Below are 27,214 nucleotides of genomic sequence, written 5' to 3'. Positions count from 1 at the left end.
GCAGCGTCATACCCAAGAAGACTCAAGGTTGTTATAGCTGCCAAAGGTGCTTCAACAAAGTGCTGAGTAAAGGGTCTGAATACTTACGTGAATGTGATATTTCCGTGTTTTTTCAAATTAATTTGCAAAAATGACTAAACCTGTTTTGGCTTTGTCATATGGGGTATTGTGTGTAGATTGATAAGGAAAAAATGTAATCCATTTTAGAATATGATTGTAACGTATCAAAATATGGCGAAAGTCAAGGGGTCTGTATACTTTCCGAATGCACTGTAAAACATCAAATGTAATGAATAGTAGAATTGTATATTTTATACATACGTGTATTTTTGGCTATCATTCAATGGACTTGTGTGAATTGCAAATGCCTGTACCCCAAAACAGGAGAGAGATTATCCCACACTACGTCTCCTTCTTTCCCTCTCCTTGCCCTCTACTCTCTTTAACCTCTGTGGGCATGGGTGCACTACTCTTGAGGAAGTCAGACCTCAGCAGGCGGTAGAAGAGGACTATATTCATGGCGGTCATGACGGCAAGCCCTACACTCCCAGCTGTGTAGCTGAACAGGGGGACGTTGTCCCGGTTCAGGACCAGCCAGCGGGTCATCCAGGCCAGGGTGTTGATCCGGAACACCACGTAGGTACCTGGAATGATATGCAGGTTGTTACTTTCAGCACAACGTCTTAGCGCCAAGAACATATATTTATTAAGTTATATGTATTTCTATACTGAACAGAAATATAAACGCAACATTCAACAATTTCAAAGATTTGACTGAGTTACAGTTCATTTGAGGAAATCAGTAAATTTTAATTAATTAATTAGGGCCTAATCTATGGATTCCCCATGACTGTTGGTCACAGATATATATTTTTTAAAAATGGGCCTCACAATCTCGTCATGATGACAGTTATTTCTGTGCATTGAAATTGCCCGCTGGTATTTCTGTGCATTGAAATTGCTATTGATAAAATGCAATTGCGTTCGTTGTCCGTAGCTCATGCCTGCCCATACCATAACCCTACCGGCACCATGGGCACTCTGTTCACACCACATGATGCAATACACGTGCTCTGTGGTTGTGAGGCCGGTTGGACGTACTGCCAAATTCTCTAAAACAACTTTGGAGGCGGCTTATGGTAGAGAAACAAACATTAAATTCTCTGGCAACAGCTCTGGTGAACATTCCTGTAGTCAGCATGCCAATTGCATGCTCCCTCAAAACTTGAGACATCTGTGGCATTGTGTTGTGTGACAAAACTGCACATATTAGATTGGCCTTTTAATGTCCTCAGCACAAAGGGTACCTGTGTAATGATCATTAGCTTCTTTATATGCCACATTAGTCAGGTAGAATATCTTGGCAAAGGAGAAATGCTAACTAATAGGGATGTAAATAAATTTAATAAACAAAATTTCATAAAATATGGGACCAACACTACATGTTGCGTTTATATTTTTGTTCAGTGTATCTGTAATTCTGTATGTAATTCTATGGTGCTAACATTTGTATAATCTACTCACAACAGTGCTTTACAACAGTTGAAACGTCATGTAAACAAACCCCTTCATGGCAACTCATGATGTGAAGTTATAGATAATGACTAGCAAAAGCTAGCTGTTCATTAAAAATATGCTTTCATCATTGAAACCTTATGAACATGACAGTACCTAGGTTGACCATGCTGTTGATGCGGTAGAGGTCGCCCGCTGCTAGGCTGGCCATGCGTAAGATCTGGCGTAGGTGGAGGAACACAGAGTTGATCTCAACCAGGAGGGCCACCACAGCAAAGCCAACGTAGCGACCGGTCAGGACGGCGATGCCAAAACAGCTGATCACCTTGGAGGAAGAAGAGTGAGAGAGAGAATGAGAGAAAGTTAGTCACTTAGTGGCAGTGATGTATTCAGGTTCCTAAGTCGAGAGTTTGACTCAAGTCCTAAGTTCCAGCTTTCGAGTGCAAGTCAACTCACGAGTCCTATAACATAACAAAAAAACAACTAACTCTTCTACTTGGAAGTCACATGGTTAAACATCATCTCATGAGGTAGTGGTGGGATGACTGGGATCTCATGACTTAGGTCATGTCTACCACATTAACAACGGTGCAAGACCATCTCTGTCTGACTCACAACACTACAGCCTTTGTTTTTATGATAAATATTGTATTATTTCCAGGAAAATGTCATAGTTAGATTCTCATAACAAGCCCTTGTTTGTTTTTCCTTTATTTGATACATGCCTCTGAACGTCAAACACTATATAATTACATTGAGGAAGGTCATCATGCTTATCAAACATCTGCAAGGTCATGGTTATGAATTTAATGTCAGTGAGGTTAGAGCATATCAGATAGTCAAAGATTTATATAACTAATGTGAGCAAATGAGTCATAGTAGGCAGAACAAGCAAGGAGGTGGGCAGAGCCAAGCACGAGCTAGCGAGATCTTATTAGCCCGTTCTAGCATACATCTGCATATTTCCGTTAGGGAACACCTACTCTGTGAAGTGTGCATATGCAATAACTCAATTCGCCTTTGCACTCCTTCTAAACAACTACATTTTTTACAACTTTGGCAAAGATTAAAGTCTATAAAATGTAGTCCACTCTGTTCTTAACAGATTATAGTTTTAGGAACAGAAAACTGTATTGAGATCAAATGTTTCATCGATGAGAACATTTACAGAAGGTCGGCCAAAATCCATCTTGTTCCATCTTCTCCCACTGCCGGCCACTGGGCTTCCTCTCACTACCATATTTGGTAGTGAGTAGAAATGCCAAGCAGATGCTTCACGTACACATCCTGTGAAATATCTGTCTCATTGTTCTATCTGTGAGTCTTTGGTAACAGGGGGTGATGTTGTAGTAGCGTAACAGAACCAATAGGTGGCCCCCAGCGCCAGGCTACAATAGAGACACTATGAATGTATACGTACTGCTCTGTGATACAACAACTTCAGGGAAATCTTTTGAAAAATATTTTATTAGACTGCAGCTGCCTTTACAAGGTCTGTATTGTATTGTGTGTCAGAGTTTGATCAGTAAATCTCACATCCAACTTAGTTACTGTAGCAGACTGGAGGGCAGATTCCCATCCCGAAAGAACAACATCCTAGTAGTACAATGATCTCACCCTGTCCACACTGTTACTAACCCTAACCTTCTCCACACTGTCACTACTCTCCATTCAAAGCACTGGATTACTCAGTCTGTCTCCCAAATAGCACCATATTCCCAATATAGTGCACTACATGCTTTTGCACAAAAGTAGCAAACTACATAGGGAATAGGGTGCCAATTGAAACGCAGCCTTAGCCCCCCAGAACTAACTGTAGACCATGTTACATAGCAGTTACTGGCACACCAATGTAGCAATGTAAAGCACAACGGTTCAAACATCCTCAATGGCTTGGTTGTGAGACTGAGCTTAACAATTAGGCAGGACCCAATGGGAGGCTTTAAGTGTGTGAGTGTGTGTGTGTGGCCCCAGGGGTGAGGCTGAAGTCAACGGAGGAGGTGCCGTCCCTAAACTGACAAATGGTCATGTGATATACAGCACCACACACACACTGGGGTCTAGTCTAAAGGTCAGCACATGTAACAGTATAACTTTAGTCCGTCCCCTCGCCCATACCCGGGTTCGAACCAGGGACCCTCTGCACACATCAACAAGTGACATCACCGATTGAAATGCTATTAGCGTGCACCACCGCTAACTAGCTAGCCATTTCACATCCGTTACACACACACACCGGCTAGTGGCAACCCCCTCAACAGGAATAAAAAGACAGAATGAGACGCTTACATGTAGCAACTCAAGTCCAAGCATGTCTGAATAATAACACCTATTTAGCCAGACTACCAGTAGGCCAGCACTGACATGAGATACAGTACTATGTCCTATCTTCCCCTTGTTTTCTAATGTAGAGGCCTTAATCACATGCTGCTCTTAGTCAATAAGGTGTGTGTGACTTTCACCCCAGAGAGAAGCCCCAGGTAAACACCCCAGTCTCTTATATATACACACTCACACTAAACCTCAAGCTGTCTGATCATTCCTCCTGGTCACACACAAACAGACATGTTCTTCGGGACACTCAAAACAGGAACCGTGGAGGTCAAATAATAGCCTTATACAATGCCCTGATAAGAGACCTCATGGCCAGGATTCTGTTTACATACTGTAGTTATCTATCACCTAGCAGCTCTCTCTGTTACGTCTTGTATGGTCTCTCAACGTTGATCCTTGGCACTCACTGTGTAGACTGGTTCTCACTTCAGCTGAACATCAAGACAGACACTTGCTGTATGTATTAAGAACAACTGCGTGGTTAATTAGAACACACATTTTTGAATCACCTATTTCATAAATACTTTTAGATATTCAGACACTATTTTGGTTACCTATCTGTGATACTCAAATAGTAGAATTTGACCATGGATTGCTGGTTGAAATAAAAAGCCTGCATACAGCAGGTTGCCTAGTGGTTAGAGCTTTGGGCAAGTAATTGAAAGGTTGCTAGATTGAATCCCTGATCTGACAAGGTAAAAATCTGTTGTTCTGCCCTGAAAAAGGCAGTTAACCCACTGTTCCTAGGCCGTCATTGTAAATAAGAATTTGTTCTTAACTGACTTGCCTAGTTAAAAAATAATGATTCCTGGGACAATAGACTTATCAGACTCATTGGAGATCCTAGTATGTGTGTTTATGCCTGCTTGTATGTCCATGGCTTCCTTTACGATATTTGAGGAGTGTTGTTAGTGAGCGGGATCTTCAGTAAAGTCACTGATTGTAGTTTCCTCCCTGGTCTTGGGAAGGTTGTGGGTAATCAGAGCCATGTATATAATAACTGACTGTAATCATTGATATAAGTGGGTGAGAAGGCACTCACTCAATAACCCCTTACACAATCTCCACACTATATTACCTTACATAAGCTACACACTATCACCTTACACAATCTCCACACTATATTACCTTACATAAGCAACACACTATCACCTTACACAATCTCCACACTATATTACCTTACATAAGCTACACACTATCACCTTACACAATCTCCACACTATATTACCTTACACAAGCTACACACTATCACCTTACACAAGCTACACACTATTACCTTACACAAGCTACACACTATCACCTTACACAAGCTACACACTATCACCTTACACAAGCTACAAACTATCACCTTACACAAGCTACACACTATCACCTTACACAAGCTACACACTATCACCTTACAGAAGCTACACACTATCACCTTACACAAGCTACACACTATCACCTTACACAAGCTACACACTATCACCTTACACAAGCTACACACTATCACCTTACACAAGCTACACACTATCACCTTACACAAGCTACACACACCCTACTACTATAAAACACGTGATATGAACTGTACATCTCTTATACAGCAGCCAGCCATTTAATATAACAGTTGGTGGTTACAAAACCTTTAACCTTACTATGACCCAGCGAATCAGTCAAGGCATCATCTGGAGATGGTAGTCCCAAAGCACCGAGTATGTCCCAACTGCCCCATCTGAACTCATCCTGAGAGAGACAGGGGGTCATCACGAGGCCCGAGCTCAGGCATGTGGCTCTTTGTGGGGTAGGATTAGGACCAGAGACCATAGCCTGGGTCCTGGCCGGGTCTTGTTAGTCAACCAAATTAAATCAAATCAAACCATGAGAGGGGATGAATCCCCAAACTGTGCCTGACCATGAGCCCCACTGGTTGGGGTTGAAGCTACTGTAATCCCCCCTTCCCTGGATCGTCACAGATAAGACAGCCCCCTGGACCATCAGAATGATTCAGCATTAGCAGGCTATCCCCTGTTAAGCCAAGGTAAGGCTGGACATCTAGCTGCTGGTAGCTTATTAACAGTGCCACAGACAGATACATAGTGGATACACACAGGGCCAGGGTGATGAGACTGCTGGCAGGGGACCCAGTCTGTGGGCACGGTGAGGTTAACCTTGTCCCTACAGTATGTGCTGCTGTGTCGTGTTCAGTAGGGTACAACGTAGCAATACGTTTTGAAACGGAAAGCAAAAATCAGCAGTAGAAACCTAATTTCAAAAGATATTTCCTCAACCACAGTAAAGAATGGCAGATTAAGGACAGATGGAGCCAAGATGGCCGATATTGTTCAGGAAGAGCCAAGGTGACACACAGCAGTGGCAGACCTACGAAGGCGGAGGATAAAAACAGAGGTGGCATAGATACTCAATTTGTAGGAATAACATAGAATGGACTTTGGTGTAGAAAAGCCTTTAGATGCAACTTCCTCCGACTAAGATTTGTAGGGTCATGGCAAAGATGGCAGACAAAGATAAAGCAGCAGAGAAACCAAAATGTCAGACAGGTGTGAATGGAACAACAGAGTCAGCTCATCCTCTCTCTGAGCGGTAGAGACACACCTGGAACCAAACCTGTTCCCCTGGTTACAGATGAATTGAAACCTCTCAACAAAAAAAGGCTTCCGGAGTGAATGTTGGCAGCCTGAGCAGCCTGTTCTGCAGGATAATCAGAATGATGAAATGAAGACACGCTACACACACACACACACACACACACACACACACACACACACACACACACACACACACACACTACCATCTAGAAGGTGGAGACAGTACAGGTGCATTAAAGCATGGACCGAGAGACTGATAAGCAGCTTCCATCTCTAGGCCATCAGACTGTTAAACCGTCATCACTAGCCATCCTCTGCCCAGACCCTTCCCTACACCTTTGACACGGTCACTAGCTGGCTACCACCAGGTATTCTACACTGCACCGTAGAGACTGCTGCCCTTTAAAAAAACATTTTAAAAAATGGAATCACAATCACTTTAATAATGTTTACATAACTTGTTACCCACTTTATATGTATATACTGTACTTTAGTTGTGGCCAATTCTATATAACTACTGCTGTACATACCTTTTCTATTCATACACTGTCCATACTGTCTACATCAGGGGTCGGCAACAGGAGGCCCAAAACCGGCTGCGAGTGACTATATTTATAAAAAATAAAAAAGTTTAGTTTTTGTTCACAAAAGACTAAATTACCAGCTGAAATGTAGGTTTATTTAGTAAATCTGTTTCCAATTATTCCCGCAAATAAAAATGTAAGGTATGAGAATGTAAGGTATGAAAAGATTGTTTGAAAAATAATAAATCTCTTTTTGGGGCTTAGTTGTGGTCAATTTTCTGGGCTTAAATTATAATTTTCCGGCCCCCAGACCATTTGCTCGGACAAAAAAATGGCCTGCAGCTGAATCTAGTTGCCTAACCCAGGTCTATACATACCATTCACATACATATATTTGTTTATATCCGGACTTTGATATTGCTCATTCTGATATGTCTTCATTTCTTGTATTTATTTATTTTTACTTTTGGATTATGTGTGTTGTTGTTGTATTGCGAGATATTGGAGCTATAGACATAAGCATTCCGCTGCACCTGTGATAACATCTGCAAAACTGTGTACGCGACCAATACATTTGGATTTTATTTGCCGAGCACCCCCTCACACCAAATCTTAATGTGTCTCATCACAGCGTCAAAGGTGAAGGTAAACAGCCTTTGTGATGGCCACTCCTCAGGGCAGTGCAGTATGGGTAATGTAAACATGGGGACAGGGACCAGGCAGCCAGGTAGTGTCACTGCATCCCACAAATTCCTCACAGGGCCTAAATATAACAGGAAGGCATAAACAACACTCAGACCCTAACTCCCTGTACAATATACTATCACGCATGTGCACAAACTTCACACACACTCAATAAGCATGCCAAACCCAAAATGGGGTGTTACGTGTTTGATGCTTTTGTGATTTTATCACAAGCCTAATGATTAAAGAGAGTGGGTTGAGTGGGATGACATCAGAGGGTGGGTTGTCTAATATTGTGGCTTCTGACTATGAAGAACATAGCAACAGCAGGAGTTCTGTGTCATCTCCACTAGTCATGATTCTAAGAATCAAAACGGCAACATGTTTTTTATGAGGAAAAACCCACACAAGGCTATTACTGTAAAGTTGGGTTGCACAACCAGTCTGGTAAGCTCACACACACAACCCCGTAACCACCACTGCATTCAACCCCCCCCCCCCCCTCGCCGCCCCTCATAGGCTGGTCGGTCCCAGAGAGCAGTTTACTGACTAATAACGCCACGCTCCATAGAGACCATCACACTCAAACATTTACACTGATAGCAACGTGTCAATACTGGACTCGAGTAAGGGAAGTGAAAATGGGCTTGGCAAGTCTATGGTAAGGAACTAATGGGAAAGCCTTTGGAAGATGTCCTGTCTTGTATAAAGCAGGGCCAGGGTGTGGTTCAGGAGAGGAAGTTTTATGTACAGTACGGGAGTGTAGTGAGGGGTCAAGGTCTACACGTAAAAGATACGTGTATGAACCATCATGTTCACACATATACACATACTTTCCCTCAGGGTTCTCTATGGTGTAATAGGTCAGGGCGTGACTAGGGGGGTTTCTAGGTATTATATTTCTATGTTGGTGTGTGTGTGTATGGTTTCCAATTGGAGGCAGCTGATAATCGTTACCTCTAATTGGGGCTCATACTTAGTGTGTCCTTTTTCCCACCTGCTATGGGGGATATTGTTGTGTGTGAGTACCTATGTGCGCTACGTATTTCACGATCGTTATATCGTCGTTGTTGTTTTGGAAGTTTCACTATCATTAAAATGTGGAACTCCACTCACGCTGCGCCTTGGTCCAATTATTCATACGAAGGTCGTGACACATACACACAAGCTTGCATAAACATAAACACACACATCCACATTACATAAAATAACACACATCCTCAGTAGTAGATACTAGGATGACGCTTCTAGGGCTGACCAGGGTCAATGTCACAAGACTAAAGTTAAACAGACGACCATAGATTTAGGAAAACCCAAAACATTATGTGTATGGTGTGTATCAATGGTTAGTAATGGTAAAAGAAAAACAAAGTTTGTCAAGGAATATGTTTAGAGGTTGCTGTAACATTATTCATAATCAAGTCACTAGTCCTCACTAGTGGTTGCCAGGCAATAGGTGTGGAAGTGTGAATTGGTTTGGTGTGTTTTTGCAGTGACTCACCTCACTATTTCTCACGTAACTGTTTCTTCTAGATGTTGATTAGTACAGAAGCTACTTTAAAAACAATGTACCTACACTATTCAGTGACCCCTTGGCTGTAAATGTACACTACTAGCAGTGAAACAATACACTTATCCTATGGATACTTGTGCATTAAGTTTTTAGCAAATGAAAATGTTTCCATAACTACCCAGCATACAGTATATGCTGTGTTTTCCGAACAAGTGTAAGTGAGTTAAATGTAGGAATTCCCTTAAACACGTTGGAATCTGGGATATCTTTTGAGTACATCCTCTCCTCCCAAGACTACACACATTCCATAGTTGCTGGAAAACCACAGACGTGCATGCTTTGGAATTCCCAGGTATCCTTCTAGCTGGCAGCTAAGTCAGGGAGGGATCTCTCTCGGTGGGGGACACACACAAAACAAATAGAGGCCGTTCCTCCTCAAGTTAGTAAAGACCAACTCCCTCATTCTCCTCCCCCTGAGCCTGACTCTACGGTTTCTAAACGCGGCAGATTCCTCAAAGAACCGCATTCCTGGTTGCCATGTCAATGTCTCACAACAGTCACTCTGTTTAAGCACATCTGGATTTCCTGCCCGACCTTTGGAACTGAAGGTGTTGTCATGACAATGAGGGGACAATGTGGGGGTTTTCTGACAATGTGGACACTTCATAACAATGTAGGGACATCATGACTTTGCAGGGACATTTTCTCTAGGGGATGTTGTTGGCATTCTTATTGTCAGGCCCTAAGCACAAGAAATATGTTTCTGTCCAATACCAGCGTACAACAAAATGTTTACAGTTCACTGTTGAGTTATTAGAATTCCAAGAAAATGTATTTACTTGCATTTTTGAGAACTTTACTCATCTGCCCTGCATGTTTTATGGTTGACTGGTTTATAGTTAAGTGAGTGGTTCAATCTATGTATGGATGTTGGATGAGAGGGGCCTTAGATAGGATGGTATCATTGGGTGAGTGGTTTACTGTATAGAACAACACTGAGGAATGGAAAGCTAAATGATGAAAGGGGCGGAGGCTGTCTTGAGTGGGTGGATTCGTGGGGGATGGGGTGATGTTTTGACTGTGTGGGTGTAGGGGATATAGGGGCGGACAGCTGGGCGGAGTGTGTGTGAGAGGGGGTTCATGTGGAGACCAGATGTCTCCTGTCTGGAAACACACCAGGTGCTCTTTGGAGTGTTTCCCTGCTCCGCAAAACACACCACGACTCTCCTGCCAAGAATCTATAGACACGTTCTCTCCCTCACCCTGCGTTCCTACCCTACCCTTCACACTCAATCTCACTCTCAATCACATTATCCTTCTCTATTGTACTACACAGTAGGTGGGTGGATGCTTGGTAGAATGGCAGCCCAACTCAAAACTGGTGTTCTCACTTTGGCTATTGTAAGTTCGAATAACATTCATGCAGGGACAGGGCTAAAACACCATATGAGGTTATAGCTCATAGCTCTATGTTTAGTCGACATGTTGAAAGAGATGAGAATTGTGCAAGAATAAACAGCAAGCGGTATTCCTTCTGGCTCCTCAACCCACAGAATAGAACCCTGGCCAAAATGGGAGTGTCTGTGTGGAGCACATGAAGTTTTTTGGAATATTTATTTTGCAAATACATTCAGCAGCCTGCTATACAAATGAAATTGCTCCTGCTGGCATTGCTTCTTCAAGTCCAGGGACATTAAAGTGGTTTGTGAAAAGCAAACCAAAATTTAACAAACAAAACAAACCACATTACGGAAATGTATGTTAAGGAATTTACTTCCGAAGCAAATTCGATATTAAAACTCAACATGCTGTTTTGCTTTTAGAGTACACATAAGAGAGAGCAGGGGGTTGAGAATGTTCAAAAATGTTGGAATGACGAAGCAGAACGCATGGCATGTACCACAGCTTTGGCGGCTGCTGTACTGCGGCCATATTAGACTGCGAGTCAGTGGAATCTGACAGAACGAGGGGACATGGAGAAAGACTGGTCTGCAGGAGTAGGACTATCAGGGTCTGTAGATGTCACGTCCTGACCTTAGTTCCTTTTTTATGTCTCTGTTTTAGTTTGGTCAGGGCATGAGTTGGGGTGGGCATTCTATGTGTTGTTCTATGTTTTTGTATTTCTGTGTTTGGTCTGGTATCGTTCCCAATCAGAGGCAGCTGTTTATCGTTGTCTTTGATTGAGAACCATACTTAGGCAGCCTGTTTTCCCACTATGATTTGTGGGTAGTTGTTTTCTGTTTTGTGTGTATTGCACCTTGCAGAACTGTTCGTTTGTCGTGTTGTTGTTTTTTGTTCAAGTATTCGTATTTATTAAAAGTATTATGAATACTTACCACGCTGCACCTTGGTCCTCTTCTCCTTCTCCCGACGACATTCGTTACAGTAGAGAAGAAGCTTGGGGGAGAGAAAATGAGAGGACAGGAGAGGAAAGGAGGAGAAGAGAAGCTGGCAGGCATGACATTCCATAAGCGTCACACCACAGTGACACAACCACAGCCACCGGTGACGTCCAAATACGGCCATGCGGAAGTTCTTGTAGAACACGGAGTCTCCAAGTTAGGCCTAAGTCATGGATCCAATCGCATGACATTCTCACAGGGAGCAAGTAGAAACGTCCAGCTTCTCCAATACTGCCTGCTTATATCAATCATCACTGTAGTCAACTGAACAGAGTTCCATTCATATCTTTAGGCTGGTGTTTTATGACTCTTCAAGTGGAGAATAGACTAAGCATGAAGATGGGGTAAGAGAACCTGAGGGAGGATCAAGGAGGGTAGACTGGGTTCCCAATATGGCAGCAGTCGTAGACAGGGCACATACAGAATGTAAGGGAATAGAGAACATAGTAAATCTCAAAGATGGAACACTGCAGTAAATGTCAGTTAGAGGGTAGCGCATGACACTCGCTTCCCTTCCAGCCCTAAGCACTACTAATAAGCAAACTCCATTTTGCGTAACGAGACAGGGATGAGGGAAATGGCAAACACACAAAAACATCTGACAGTGAGAGAACATTTGAACTGAGAGCGTAGCTATAGAGAGTTCAATTATAAAAGCAACTTGCGTCAAATTTCATCTTCCCTGCTGATCTACATACCTTAAATGAACTGTATTAGATGCAATGCCATTTTCAAAATGCTTTTTTCATTAACTTCTGCAGCAGTTCTCTAGCATCTACTCACCCTCGTTCATAGCAACCTTAATATTTCCAAATATCATGGCCAACTGGGGCAGCACACGAGGAGGAGAGGGGAGTGTTTTATGGTAAATGATTCCTTGTTTTTCCATGAACCCAGTTAAGGGCAGTGGCAGCTCCAAAAATGTTACTGAAACTACAGGAGAAAAACCCCTAGAAACAAAAAGCGTCCCTGACAACTTCTACAGTTCTGAAAATGCAAATCTAGTGTTTGTCAGAATGTCTGTCCATTTCGTTCTGTTTCCAGACACTTATAAAGCCCTTATATCTTCTGTTATGAATCTTCATTATCTTCATTATACTTTTTCATACATATTTTACAGTATCTTCTCAGTCAGATCTGAGTGGGGCAGTGCTGTGTTGTTACAGGTGCCCTATTTCTGCCACAGACAGTTTCTCAAAGGAAAGGAAGGGTCAGTGTCTATACTAGGGGACTCTGTGTTGCTCTGTGTAAAACTGCCAGTGGTGTACCCATATGTCATTGTAAGAGAACTCCCGCCTTTCTTACCCAGCAAGCTCCACTTAAGTGGAAAAAATCCCCAAGTTTCCATGGAACGTTTGACAGCTTATCCACCCCCAATTATTAAGACTGGGTCATATTCACTAGACATGAAATGGTAGAAAACGGGCTGAAACTGGGAGGTAGGCTTCTATCTGAACTTGTCCAATAAGAAACCTTAGTTTATGTTTTCCATTGCACATCGTTTTGACCCATTTTGCTACGATTTGCCCTGATGAATACGAACCCTGCTCGACGACTACTGGAACTACTACTACAACTTTTCCTTGTTAACTCTTTAGGGACGTTCCTTAGCTTGAGTCTTTAGTGTTGTTAAGTCTGCATTTCAGAGAAACCCCTCTACTGGATTACAAAGTGAGTGACTGACTGTAACCAACATTACTTTCAGAGGATGGGGACGGGGTATGCCAAACTAAGGTGGTTTTTGCCGCAAACCATAGAAATAGTCAACAAGACAATAGCAAAGACCAACAAAATGCTCCATTGAGATCTCAGATTCAGAAAGAGAGTTTCTCTCCCTTTACTTTTCCCCAAAATCACAAAACAATGTTCTTATTTATTATTAGTGCCAGGACCAGACCCCAGCAGTAAACACCAGATGGAAGGAGGAAAAGAGAGGATGAGAGCAAAGAGAGAAGGAGAGAGAGAATATAGAAAGACTGATAAGGAGATAAAGAAAAAGAGAGGATGGGAGCGGGGAAATGAAAGGGATCACAACACAGAGAAAAAGGAGGATGTGTTGGAAGGAGAGGAAAAGTGGAAGTCATAGTTCCTCCCAGGCCACAGCCATGGACGGTCTGTCAACACACATCCAGACTTCCTCCTTCTCCTGTCCTGAATGGAGCTTCCAGCAAATTAAAGGAGCAAAGAGCAACAACAACAAAACCTCAGAATGGGGGACTGACTGGCTGGCTGCTGGCCCTGGGATAGGAAAGGATGAGAACCATAGGGAGACATCAAGGGAGCTGGGAGTCCAGGGAGGGACTGAGCCAAAATACACTGGTTCACTAACCTTCCAGGGCCAGAAGCAGGTGGAGCTGCCTGACAAGCTGAGCTGAATCCAATCAGTCAGCCAGTCAGTCAGTTTAGATATGGAGCTGCCTGGCAGTGTGAGTCCAGTCAGTCAGTCAGTTTAGATATGGAGCTGCCTGGCAGGGTGAGTCCAGTCAGTCAGTCAGTTTAGATATGGAGCTGCCTGGCAGGGTGAGTCCAGTCAATCAGTTTAGATAAGGAGCTGCCTGGCAGGGTGAGTCCAGTCAGACAGTCAGTTTAGATATGGAGCTGCCTGGCAGGGTGAGTCCAGTCAGTCAGTCAGTTTAGATATGGAGCTGCCTGGCAGTGTGAGTCCAGTCAGACAGTCAGTTTAGATATGGAGCTGCCTGGCAGGGTGAGTCCAGTCAGTCAGTCAGTTTAGATATGGAGCTGCCTGGCAGGGTGAGTCCAGTCAGTCAGTCAGTTTAGATATGGAGCTGCCTGGCAGGGTGAGTCCAGTCAATCAGTTTAGATAAGGAGCTGCCTGGCAGGGTGAGTCCAGTCAGACAGTCAGTTTAGATATGGAGCTGCCTGGCAGGGTGAGTCCAGTCAGTCAGTTTAGATATGGAGCTGCCTGGCAGTGTGAGTCCAGTCAGACAGAGAGAGATACTGAGACACACACTTATAGAGGCTCACAGGGGACTTCCTGTTTGTATACACAAACATTAAGTATATAAGTAAGAAATCTATGAGACAGGCAGACAGAAACCGACACAACAAAATCCTTGAAAGGCAGGTGCAAACCTACACAAATCATCTTCTATCCACTCATTTAAAAATGTACATCAACATCCCAAACAGGTCCTTAAAAAAAAGTATTCAAAAGCTCAGCATTGCCATGGAAATGGCATTTTACACCTCAATGGTTAAGGTTAGGATGGGGGGAGGGAAAAACTGATCCTAGATCTGTTGCCAACAGGCAACTTTATTCCCTGAGGTAAAGCCTGGAGCAGCATTCTACAAAGATGAGACATCCATTCTCAAGGGAATGAGAACAAGACCATCAGGTCTTTCTCAAGAACACTGGTAAACAATGAACACTTTTCTCAAAGGACAATGATGAATAATGAGCATTTCTTTTCAGCAGGTGCTCTCATTTGAGGCCTATTACGTCATACTGGAGCTGTCTAGCTTTGATGGGAAAGAGAACGATAATGAGGGGTAGTTCCTAGCTACTGTGACTGATGGGGTTAGAACTCTGAGTTTCTGAGGGACAGAAGAGCACATTAGCCTGCTAAGCTAAGGTCTAGGCGTTGACTTAGGGAGCCAATGCAACTCATCAGGTCTCTGGCAAATTTACTCGTCATGTGAGTGTGGTTGCCCAAAGACCTCTGTTACACTGGAGTGCCTGGGGGTTGACATCCTCAAGGGGATGTCTGACAGGTCAGGAGCCTGATGAGGAATGCTAGCTGGACAAGGTTAACAGGCAGGTTCTGATAAGTCTTCATTTCTTGTTCTTCTTTTTATTTGTGATTATGTGATTATTGTTATTGTATTGCTATATATTGCTGCGTTGTTGGAGCTAGAGAGATAAGCATTTTGCTGCACCTGTGATGCCATCTGCAAAACTGTGCAAGCAACCAATAAAATGTGATTTGGTCTGTGCTGTATGCTAACAGGGGCCAATGACTGTGGTAGTTTTATGTGTAAAATGTGTGTGCACTGTTTCAGTATTCTCTGGTGTTAGCTAGATAATAAGGTTGAGACAGGAGATTCTAGGCTAGGTTTCACCTAACCGCTGATACATGATCAAGGTTATGGTGAGTGAGGTAAGGTAACCTGATCCTAGATCTGTGGTTGTACACAACGTGTACCTCAAACCTCCTAGATGCTACCAGGAGGACCACTTACCACTGTGTGATGGAATAGGAGCTCCCATGACAGGATCATCTTCTGGTTGAGCACCATATCAAGGAAGTCATAGATGAAGTAACCTGTTGAACAAAATATAGAAAAGGCATATTCTAGCTTAGAACCAAAACAAAGGAATGGAGATTGATTGAATAAAGGCTTTTTCAGTAGAGGACCATTTGGCTTATCAAGTATATTTAGTGGGAACCCCTCTTGCCAGTCGCTTCCATGACGAAACCAAGGATGGTAACCAAGATGTCAGTTAGAGAACGCTATTTAATCAGTCCTCCGCTATGGGTGTAACCATGGAGACAGACTTTCAGAATGGTGTAAAAAGAATGAAGAGTTAAAGATAGTCTGGCATGTGTGCGTGCGCGCGTGTGTGTGTGTGTGTAGGGGAGGAGGTCCTCCTCTAGGGCAGACTAGAATTAACCCCAGTCTGCGTTCCTACTACATATTCCATTTGACATCCATTTGACAACACCAAAAAGCTTCTGTAAATATAGTGATGAGATGTGCACCTTGAGAGCATCCTCAGTTGCTACAGTATATGACAAACACACGCTGAAGAAACGACTGATGTTTACTTAACCAAATCGTCCAAATTGAATCTCCAAAAGAATTCTCACTGTGCATTGGGAATCGATTTTGACTGAATAGGAGCCATAATATTAGATTTTTAAAAAGTGTCATCCATTCATATTTTATCATTCTTAGAGGTGTATAAAGAAAAGCCATTTTACAACCAGTGAAGACAGGCAACCTAGGTCAAGTGTTCACATTATCGAACCATGGTAGCATGTGACCAACACTCTGTCAGTTGGCCTTCCAACAGGCTCTCTTATCATAACGACACTGACAGTGTTTCATAAGGATTCATTGATTCTGTCTCTCTCTGCCCCTCTCTCCCTCTCTCTCCCCCTGCCCCTGTCCTTCTGCCCCAGTCTCTCACCTGTCTAACACCACACGTGGCTGAAAAAGTTGTATTTTTTGAGTAGTGTTTAAATACGACAGCAGCATAGCTCTCTATATGTTGTCACAATGGGGACTGGAGCCAAACTCTTCCGTTCTGTGGGTGTTGGGCAGTGACCGTACAACGACATGGCGATCAAACACAACTTGTCTTTATACTGGCTGACAGCCAAACCCTGGAATGTTTGGTTCTTGAGATGGCAACTAATAATACAGAAGTCTACTGAAATAGTTATTATCGGAAAATATTGTGACCGATCACGGATTCTCAAAACAAAAATATTTTTGAATGAAAAGAACGACACACCCAATAGGAGAGGGGCACTTCATGAGTGTCATGTTTGGTGTCTAACACTGCGTTTACCTTTGGTCAGCCTGGGAGGGTACCTAATGTAACTGTTCTGCATTCCAAAATGTCAACACCGTTGTCTTGGCCTGACAACATCAACTTGGCCCACAAACAGAGTCCCAGGCTAGTGTTTGTTTGGTCAATCAGAGCAAAAGAAAAAAGAAAAAATGATGTCAATATGTCCTCCGAACATATAGTGGGTTTTCACTATGTGGCCAAACTGCCATGTTGAAATTGCCTATAGTGGAAATACTTTCTCTTTCCGGCTTTGCATTGTGGCTTTGCATTGTGGCCTGATAGAGACGACCATACTATAGGCTCAGTGTCATGGTCACGCCACATTGTTGTAGGCAGGGCCCAGAGGACGTTCCTTCCTCACCCTGACTCCCTTCTCTGTTACATATGGCATTTGACCCGGGCAGCCTTCTTCTCAGGCGCTACAGCCCATTCTAGGGTCACGTGATCTATGGGGGTAGGTCCGGAGCGGTGCTTGGGACGAAGCAACATAATGCCCCTCCATTGATTCTAGAACTCTGGCAAAACTAACAGCACTGGCAGGCAGCATTCGGGGGTGGGTGGGATTCTCTGGGAGAATGCTAACAAGCCTTGGAATTATAAGGGAGCCCTTGTTGGAGCCCTTGTTAGCAAGGCACATATCCAATAAATTAGCAGTTTATAGCATGGCATGCAGTCATTTAAATGGGCTCATGCCATTGGGGGAAACAATACACTAGCCAATTAGAGTCAAAGTCAAAATAGAGGAAGTTATATTTAAAGGAGCTGTACTGCTGGGGTTTACTCTAAGCTTGGCGTAAAGATTTTGTCCAACTAGCCGAGACTCCTAAAAATGTGAAAGCTATGGTCTGGTGTTTGACTTGTGCTGCAGGCTTAATTCTCATTCTACAGAGCAATTTTAGCTGTCAGACACATGAAGCGTGTTGGGGAGATTGGGGGAGAGATCAGTGGAAGGGTATAGGCTGCCTGACACACACACAGTATTGTTCCAAATCACCTGAGAGATAGACATTGTAAGGTGGCAGGTCAGGTAGCTTAGTGGTTAGAGCATTGGACTAGTAACTGGAAGGTTGCAAGTTCAAATCCCTGAGCTGACGAGGTACAAATCTGTCCTTCTGCCCCTGAACAGGCAGTTAACCTGCTGTCATTGAACATAAGAATTTGTTCTTAACTGACTTGCCTAGTTAATTTTTTTTTAATTAAAAAATGTCAGTCCAGTGTGTCCATCCACACAATTTCATAGTTGCCTTATAATGGTCCTCACAGATCATTGTGACAGTTAACCATACAAATAATAGAAAATGGCCATATGAATGCATCAGTAACCACGAGCGACAGTTAAGAAACAATTTAGACACAATTAAGGGAGTCCAGCTTTTCAGTGAATTGGTGGTGTATCCTCATCTATAGAGGATATACATGTCGTGGAAGGTGGTGTGTGTTCCACATCGCGGTGCCTCTGTTGTTGATGGTCTAATCTGTTGATCCAGCCAGCTTCACTAAGCCTAGTGTGCCATAGTGCTGATATCGGATCAGGTCCCCCCTCTCTATATAATATTATTCATTATAATCTAGATTAAGGCAAAACTGATACGAGACCAGCACCCCTACTTTGAAAATTTATGAATACAGGGCCTGGTGTTGCAAGTTCGAATATAGGCAAAAACATTTCTGTTTTTTTCCCTCATTGTGTCACATTACAAACATGAGTTTGTAGAGTCGGTCCCACACTGCTTCAAAACAAATCAAATGGTATTAGTCACATGCACCGAATACAACAGGTGAAGGTAGACATTACAGTGAACTGCTTACATACAAGCCCCTAACCAACAACGCAGTTTCAAAAATATACGAATAACAATAAGAAATAAAAGTAACAAGTAATCAAAGAGCAGCAGTAAAATAACAATAGCGAGAGTATATACAGGGGGTACCGGTACAGAGTCAATGTGCGGGGACACCGGTTAGTCAAGGTAATTGAGGTAATATGTACTACTAGGTAAAGTTATTAAAGTGACTATGCATAGATAATAACAGATAGTAGCAGTGGTGTAAAAGAGGGGGTGGGGTTGCAAATAGTCTGGGTAGCCAGCATACCGCCGGCATACCTCTCTCTCTTTCTCTGGGGCTAGAGCTAAGTTTCTCTCCATTTTAATTTATTTTTTAAAATATTAATATCACAGTAGACGCCTAAGCCTACAGGCTTATGCATCCCTTACGATGATGCATTTAGTGCTCAAATCTCTGACAGCTGAACCGTGAGGGTGACAATTGTTGCTTTAGGAAAGTAATAACCCACAAGGAAACACAAGGAATAGTGTTTTTGTAAGTTGTTATAGGCTGTTTTTAACGTCATGTAAATGTGGCTTATTTGGCTAATGTCCCTCATTTAGGGCTCCTGAGCCTCAGTGAGGCGTCACTGCAGTAGCTGGTTTGAATTCAGACTGCGTCACATCCGGCCGATATTGGAGTCCCATAGAGCAGCGCACAATTGGCCCACCGTCGTCTGGGTTTGGCCCGGGGTAGGCCATCATTGTAATTAAGAATATAATATTCTTAACTGACTTGCCTAAGTTAAATAAATACAAATATTTAAAAATATATATATATATATATATTGATTGTGCTGGCTGCGTGGGTGGGCATCCTAATAGGTTATGAACCCAGTGCATATGGATGACCGGTAAATTTGTCCGGCGTCGAATCTTCATAACGGAAACCCTGATATATAGTATAGGCTACAGTAGGGTACAAAATAAACTGTCCAGTAACTGACTCAATTATGAAGATGAAGCATAGGCTACTCACCGGTAATGGCTGATGTGCTTGTGCCAATATCTCAAGATAAACTACTTTGAAAAGCAGTGCTGTTCGCTCAGAATCGCTCAAAAATTGAGAAATAAAGTTAACTTCTACAGACAGATTAGTATTCTCTTTTCACCCGTAGGCATTTGCTTTCCAACCGGTAGGGCCACGTTTTTCTCGTGAATGTATTTTGAAATTTGTGAAATGCTTACTGGCAGCCGTAACCAACCACAGAAATATAATTAATAGATGGCAGTTCCCACTCAAGTCAGGACTGACAGAAATTGCTAGTGTAGCCATGAGTTTAACAGTCAAAGTTCCAAAATCCTTCTATGGGTTATATCGATTTGTATTTATTATGGTTCCTCATTAGCTGCTATAAAAATAAATAGAGTCGCACACTCTATAAATAAACTCCCCATTAGCTGCTGCCAGCTACTCTTCCTGGGGTCCAGAAACATTAAGGCACATCACACAATTAACAAACACTTTTCTTAATAAAACATCATTAACCCACTCCATATTTACAACAAAATGTATAATACCACCATATAACAATATAAAAATATACGTTTGTGTGCTAGCTTGTGTGAGTGCCTGCGTGTGTTTGTCTCAATCAGTCCGCGTTGGCCACAACGGAACAAGCTGTTATATATTTGGAGGGTGTATTGGTCAAATTGCAGCCTTCCCAACTGTACGTGCCTGTGATAAAACTTAAACGACTGCTATTTTTTTAGAAGCTATTGACCCTCTGTAGCTAAATTAAGCTCTCTGGTGTAGTATTTTGAATAATTTGATTCGTGTCTGTTTAAACAGGAGTAATATCATTTTGGGGGAAATGATTTGTTATAACCTAATTTTGGCAAAATTATTTTAAATTATCAGGGGGAGCTGCAGCACCTCCAGCACACCTACTTCCTGTGGCTATGTGTGGAAAGCTCACACACCCCTTCCCTTTACCTCTGTCCATCCACACACACTCACCGATTGATACAGAAACCAACGCATGCGAGAACACAGAATGGGTTCCTATCAAATCTTCGGCCATCTGTGGGTGTACGAAAAAGCTGTAGGGGAAGAATAGACAAATTAATTTGCGATAATAAGCAGAAAGCAATTAAAATTGATATTTTATTCAAAACAATGAAATATATATTTTTTTTATTGGGAGAGAAATTGACATAATTAGAATAGTGAAAATATGTGTTGGCTAGATAAAAGTAGAATCTGAAGCATTTTATATGACCATAGATTCATTGATTTAACATTTCACAATTCAGTCCAGAACAAAACATTGTCCACATTATTCCGTTACCTTATCCGACAAAAATCAACATATACAAATGTATTATAAAACCTATTATATCAGTTACTAGTCTGTAACGTATAAGCTTTCAGTAGGCTAATTGAAAACAATGTATCTTTACATTTTAAGCATCATGGCAGTGGAAAACGACTCACCACAGTACAGCCCATATCCCAGTTATCAGACTGTGTGTCAAAGATGTGCATACATTTCTCCATTTCCAGGCGTTTCTGCACGCAGACTCGGGTATAGGGAGTTTACTGACACCACAATTGACAAGTTTAAAAAATCCAATAGAGCCACCCGCCGTCAAAAGCACTGAATTCAACTCCATGGCCACGACCAACTCCTGTCTGTGTCTTTCTCCACTTGAAGAATTCAACGTCTGAAAATTCGCGCGCTGAAGTCTCTGCTCGGGACTGATATTTACGCTGTCAACGCGGGTGCAGCTACACTCACTGAAGTGTGCGTCATGAAGTTATCGCCCCGCCTTTGTTCATTCATAAAGCGTTATGGGAATCGTTTTTTTCCTGAAACGTACCAGACAAAATAGACGCAGGTTGATTTTTGTGTTGAAAAGGGCGACTTCTTGTGGTCATGGTAGATATTAGGCCACACAATTGATTTTGTAACTCCTATATATGGTATGTGATTAGTGGTTATTGCATACATGACCGCTAATTAGGCTACTACTGCACAATACATATCTATCTTATGTAGTAGTTATAATTACTCCCTCATCCACACTGACTCCTTATTTTCCTAATCTATTAGGCATAATCCTCCGTAAATTAAATGTATTTGGAATTTACATGTATGGTTGTGCATGGACTGATAAGCTTAAAATCCAGTAGGCTACAATATTCAGTGGGCTATGACAGGGTTTCCCAAACTCGGTCCGTGGGCCCATACTGGGTGCAACCAACTCTGGTTATTTGAATCAGCGGTGTAGTGCTGAGGAGGTGTGGGGTATGACTGTATGGATTATATAGCTATGTTATTTCCCTTGGATAAAAGTAGTTCAGCTTGGTTTGGCTCTTGGTGCTGCTGTGGGTAGAAAAGGTCTCCGACGTCTCAACGTGACAGACTGGGAGGCACGCGCGAACGACTCTTTGGTTAAAAAATAAAAGAGCCGACCAACTGTATTGTACAGTCTGATACGTTCAATGTTTCATTTTCTCGGGACTAGTGCATTGCCTGGCAGGACAACAGGTGAGCAAAGTTTGTTATTTAGAAAATGAATGGCCTGTTCTAGGAAACTATGTTCGCAATTTTGACAGTGCACGCAATCTCATCGCCATCGGATGGAAAACACAAAAGTGCTTGGAGAGAATGGTTCCCCATTTGACAGCATTTGCTTTTAATGTAAAAAAGAATGGCTTCTTTAACCCATCCTCTTTGCATTATCTTATTTGTGGGGAAAAAATACAGACATAACCTTCCTTTTACATTTTCCCTGCTGAATATGATTTTTCCCCCATTGCAGATATGAGTCAATGCCAGGGTCAAGCTTCTACAGGTCAGGATCAGGTCACTGGGATGGTGTGTCTGGAGTCTGACCTGCAAGATGGACATTAAGATCTTATCACACACCCATCACACAATCGGATAGATTGTTAATATTATATTACTTTTGCTGTAACTGTAAGATACAAAATATATTATTCCATTGTAGGCCTGCGGCTCATGTACACGAGCACATGGTAAATTGTCGCGTGCTGCTTAGGCGCCCAGAGTGGCTCGCTTTTGGGTGTGCTGGCAGCATATGGCAGCATATAGCAGCACCTTCGACTGTGCGTCAAGAATTCAGGACAGCAAGTTTGTATGAAGGTCTGGTTATAAAGGGGTAATTAGTTTAATCCATTCTCCATTTCATGAATTTATTCACAGGTATACAGTAATATGCTCTATAACGCTCTGGTGACAAACAAACTTTGCTGCCTTGTTTCCAATCATCAACATGGCTGGGAGAACCTATTCAAGTAAGTAAATACGTTTAGAAAATTATGTACACTACTGGTCAAAAGTTTTAGAACACCTACTCATACAAGAGTTTTTCTTTATTTGTACTATTTTCTACATTATAGAATAATAGGGAATTCATAAAAACTATGAAAAAACATATGAAATCATGCAGTAACCAAAAAGTGGTGAACAAATCCAAATATATTTTATATTTGAGATTCTTCAAATAGCCACTCATTTGCCTTGATGTCAGCTTTGCACACTCGTGGCATTCTCTCAACCAGCTTCATGATGTAGTCATCTGGAATGTATTTCAATTAACAGGTGTGCCTTCTAAAAAGTTAATTTGTTGAATGTTTTTCCTTAATGCGTTTGATCCAGTCATTTGTGTTGTGACAAGGTAGGGGGGTATACAGAATATAGCCCTATTTGGTAAAAGACCAAGTCCATATTATGGCAAGAAAAAGCTCAAATAAGCAAAGAGAAACAACTGTCCATCATTACTTTAAGACATGAAGGTCAGTCGATACGGAACATTTCAAGAACTTTGAAAGTTTCTTCAAGTGCAGTCGCAAAAACCATCAAACGCTATGATGAAACTGGCTCTCATGAGGACCTCCACAGGAATGGAACACCCAGAGTTACCTCTGCTGCAGAGGATAAGTTCATTAGAGTTACCAGCCTCAGAAATTGCAGTCCAAATAAATGCTTCACAGAGTTCAAGTAACAGAAACATCTCAACATCAACTGTTCAGAGGAGACTGTGTTAATCAGGCCTTCATGGTCAAATTGCTGCAAAGAAACCACTCCTAAAGGACACCAATAGCTATAGGCCTACAACGTTTGTCACCATATTTTCCATGACAATCACATTCTAATTTGAATTGGTGACCATTTGAATTTTAAATGTCAAACTACTGAATCTGTATGCCTATCTACTGCTCTGTCCTATGCTAGCATATTAGCATGTTAGCTGTTGTTTTACCGACGTCTCCCTCTATTCCTGCCTCTCTAAAGGCGAGGCCTCTGAGCTGACGAGGCCTCTGAGCTGGAGGGAGTGAGGACACTGCAGAGCTACGAGAAGGAGATCCACCAGTTCTGTGTGGGAAAGAAAGCTGTGGTCATTGGAGCCTCCTTCATAGGTTAACCATAAAGAGATAATTTCATACTGTACACTGCGGAGAAGTCCTATTTTTTATTTTATTTTATTTTTTATAAATGTAAATAGTAAATAGTTTATATACTATAATTTGTGACTTGGTTGTTTACAGTGAGGTAAGGTTGTTGAATTTGATAAGTAAGACTTTCATTTGATTTGTGTGCCTCAAAACCAAGTTTTCCCTCCTCCATTTTTAAGTCATAAATATGGAGTGGCATCCTACTTGGCAGACAAAGCTGCCAGTGTGGTGATGGTTGGTAACTGCTCATATCCCTTTGAGAGGTGCCTGGGCCCAGAGATTGGGAAGATGACAATGCAGGCCTGAGACAATGGTTATCATACGTAATGTACTCTACCTGATACAACACCCACCACTAGGCTACAAATGTTTATGTATATGTAAATCCCAAGTTTTGATAGTACAAATATCAACATGAGTGTGTGTTTCTCTTCTGTCAAAAATGTTGGAGGAGAGCAAAAATCAAGTTCTACATGAATGACAGAGTGGTGGAGATCAGAGGGGAGAATGGTAAGGTAAAGTAAACCAATATTCACCCATCAGCAAACATCATCACAACCTCCTTACTTAGGGAGTGTTATATCACTGTAATACACGTAATCAACATTCTCTCAAGACCCATAGTGATGATTAAGATGGTAAATAGTTGTTTGTGTAGGTGAAAGAGGTTGTTCTGAGCAGCGGTGCAGTTGTGGAAATGGATTTGGTGATAGCAGGGATTGGTAGGTCATCTCTGATACTTCTACATATCCTCAAATATACATCAATTATCTATTAGACTTTCCATCAGCTCACACTTTCACTGTTAAATCTCTCTACATGGTCTCTGTGGAACTTTCCTATCCTATTTCCACAATGTGTTTGAATTAACCAGACCTGGATTCAAGTAGTATTCAGTGTCAGGCAAGCTCAATCAACCAGAGCTGAAATATTTTAAAGAAAATAAATACTATTTGAACGCAGGTCTGATAGATGGGGTTTCACAATGTCTCAAACGTACGCACTTTTGTAGTTATTGAGGTAACCATCATGATCTCTCCTTACATGCTGACCAGACCGGACACATCGCGTGCGCGAGCGTCGCAAATTAAATTTAGAAATCCATGTTATTCAATTATTGCACCCACACTGCTCGCGCGCGCCAACGAGCGTCTGCGACACCAAGGGCTAAAATAGAACTCATTCCTATTTCTGACGCAGATCGCGCTGAAAGTCCTGCCTTTCCCATCTCCTCATTGGTTTATAGAAGCAGGTATCCACGCGTTATCTTCTCATTGGTTATACCCACGTGGGTGGCTGAAAGATAAACTGTTTTGCTGGTAGTTGTGGTAATATAATGAAAGTTTAGATGCGATCACTATATAAATTAAACGATGAAAAAGCCTGGAAGGAGGAGAGATGACTAGAAACGATTCGGTTGGCCGTTTTTTGTCGGAGTAGAGGTCCTTGTGCATTGTAGGTAAAATAACAACTCAATGTTTATATCCCAGGACAAATTAGCTATCAACAGCAAGCTAGCTAAATAGGACAAATTAACGTGAGCTAGCAAGTACAAGCTAACAGGCTAAATTGCCATACATGTTTAATGATTTTCGACCTGTCCCCAAATTAATGTCATTGGTTCAGTTTGTTTTGATATTTTAACCTGCATGTGGTGATCGCGTTTGGTGTGGGGGGGGCAAAATACATTTATGCACGATGGCGCACATGCGCAGCGGGTTTGGGTTCGATGTTAGATGTCATGCTAACTCTGACTTCCTGGAGGAAATCCAGGTGGAGGTGGATTCTAGGTAGGCTGTCATCATTGATAGGTAACTATGGAGATGGTTATCATTAACAAACTATAGTTATGCTGATGTAATAACTGTGGTACTAATGGTTTACACTCCCCAACACATTGCTGCTTCCATACAGTTCATGAGGACCAACATTTCAGATGTTTTTGGAGACATGGAGACATGACATCCTTTCCTCCCACCATACCTAAATACCAGAGGATCAACATCGGACATTGGCAGCTGGCATCACAGTAAAATCTAATTTCATTTGTCACATGCTTCATAGACAAAAGGTGAAAACTAACAGTGAAATGCTTACTTACAGGACCTTTTCCAACAATGCAGAGTTAAAGATAAGATCAAATAAAAAATATAAATGTAGGAAAGGATGAAATAGCGTCTGTGCCACCAGTAAGTACAGATAGTAGTATAAATCCCCTGGCACAGTCCCCGCAGCCGGACAACTTTCTCACGGTTTCTGGAAGGAAATGCTGTAGGAATGCTCAACCGGTGTCGCTCATTCAGCCGACAGAAACTTTCAACCGGTTTTCCCCATTAAGCAGCGAGTCGGAGTCAGAGGCAGAGTCTTCTCTGGTCTCTACTCCTCTCGTTACGGGGTCTGAGACGCCGAAGCTTCCCACCATTAGCTCTGACAAATTGAAAACTCTAGTCATTGGTGACTCCAGCGATCATACACTGTTTACCAGGGGGCAGGGCTACCGACGTTAAGGCTAATCTGAAGATGGTGCTGGCTAAAGCTAAAACTGGCGAGTGTAGAGAGTATAGAGATATTGTTATCCACTTCGGCACCAACGATGTTAGGATGAAACAGTTCACCAGAGTTCACCAAGCGCAACATAGCTTCTGCGTGTAAATCAGCTAGAAAGATGTGTCGGCATCGAGTAATTGTCTCTGGCCCCCTCCCAGTTAGGGGGAGTGATGAGCTCTACAGCAGAGTCTCACAACTCAATCGCTGGTTGAAAACTGTTTTCTGCCCCTCCCAAAAGTTAGAATTTGTAGATAATTAGCCCTCTTTCTGGGACTCACCCACAAACAGGACCAAGCCTGACCTGCTGAGGAGTGACGGAC

The 27,214-nt window shown here is 42.3% G+C and overlaps 1 protein-coding gene across 1 annotated transcript; it reads right to left on the bottom strand.

The window, feature by feature from the left end:
• On the bottom strand, nucleotides 1–21,645 carry LOC112267036 (TLC domain-containing protein 2). The gene is made up of 5 exons (XM_024445042.2): nucleotides 21,360–21,645; nucleotides 20,883–20,965; nucleotides 15,758–15,840; nucleotides 1,672–1,840; nucleotides 1–644 (listed from the first exon to the last, which is right to left on the bottom strand). Exons 1-5 carry the CDS (start codon nucleotides 21,536–21,538, stop codon nucleotides 403–405), a joined length of 756 nt encoding a protein of 251 aa, XP_024300810.1. The 5' UTR covers nucleotides 21,539–21,645; the 3' UTR covers nucleotides 1–402.
• Between the last annotated feature and the right edge of the window lie 5,569 nt (nucleotides 21,646–27,214).

Source organism: Oncorhynchus tshawytscha, linkage group LG14, assembly GCF_018296145.1.
Source record: "Oncorhynchus tshawytscha isolate Ot180627B linkage group LG14, Otsh_v2.0, whole genome shotgun sequence".
Classification (NCBI taxonomy): Eukaryota; Metazoa; Chordata; class Actinopteri; order Salmoniformes; family Salmonidae; genus Oncorhynchus; species Oncorhynchus tshawytscha.
This window is presented reverse-complemented; position numbering and strand designations above follow the sequence as displayed.

What these genes read in the sequence shown, in the direction of transcription:
- LOC112267036 (XM_024445042.2), bottom strand. Translation starts at nt 21,538, where the DNA reads ATGGAGTTGAATTCAGTGCTTTTGACGGCGGGTGGCTCTATTGGATTT. An exon ending in GGGATATGGGCTGTACTGTG is followed by an intron (nt 20,966 to 21,359) that starts GTGAGTCGTTTT and finishes CTTCCCCTACAG; the next exon opens with CTTTTTCGTACACCCACAGA. An exon ending in CAACAGCATGGTCAACCTAG is followed by an intron (nt 645 to 1,671) that starts GTACTGTCATGT and finishes ATATCATTCCAG; the next exon opens with GTACCTACGTGGTGTTCCGG.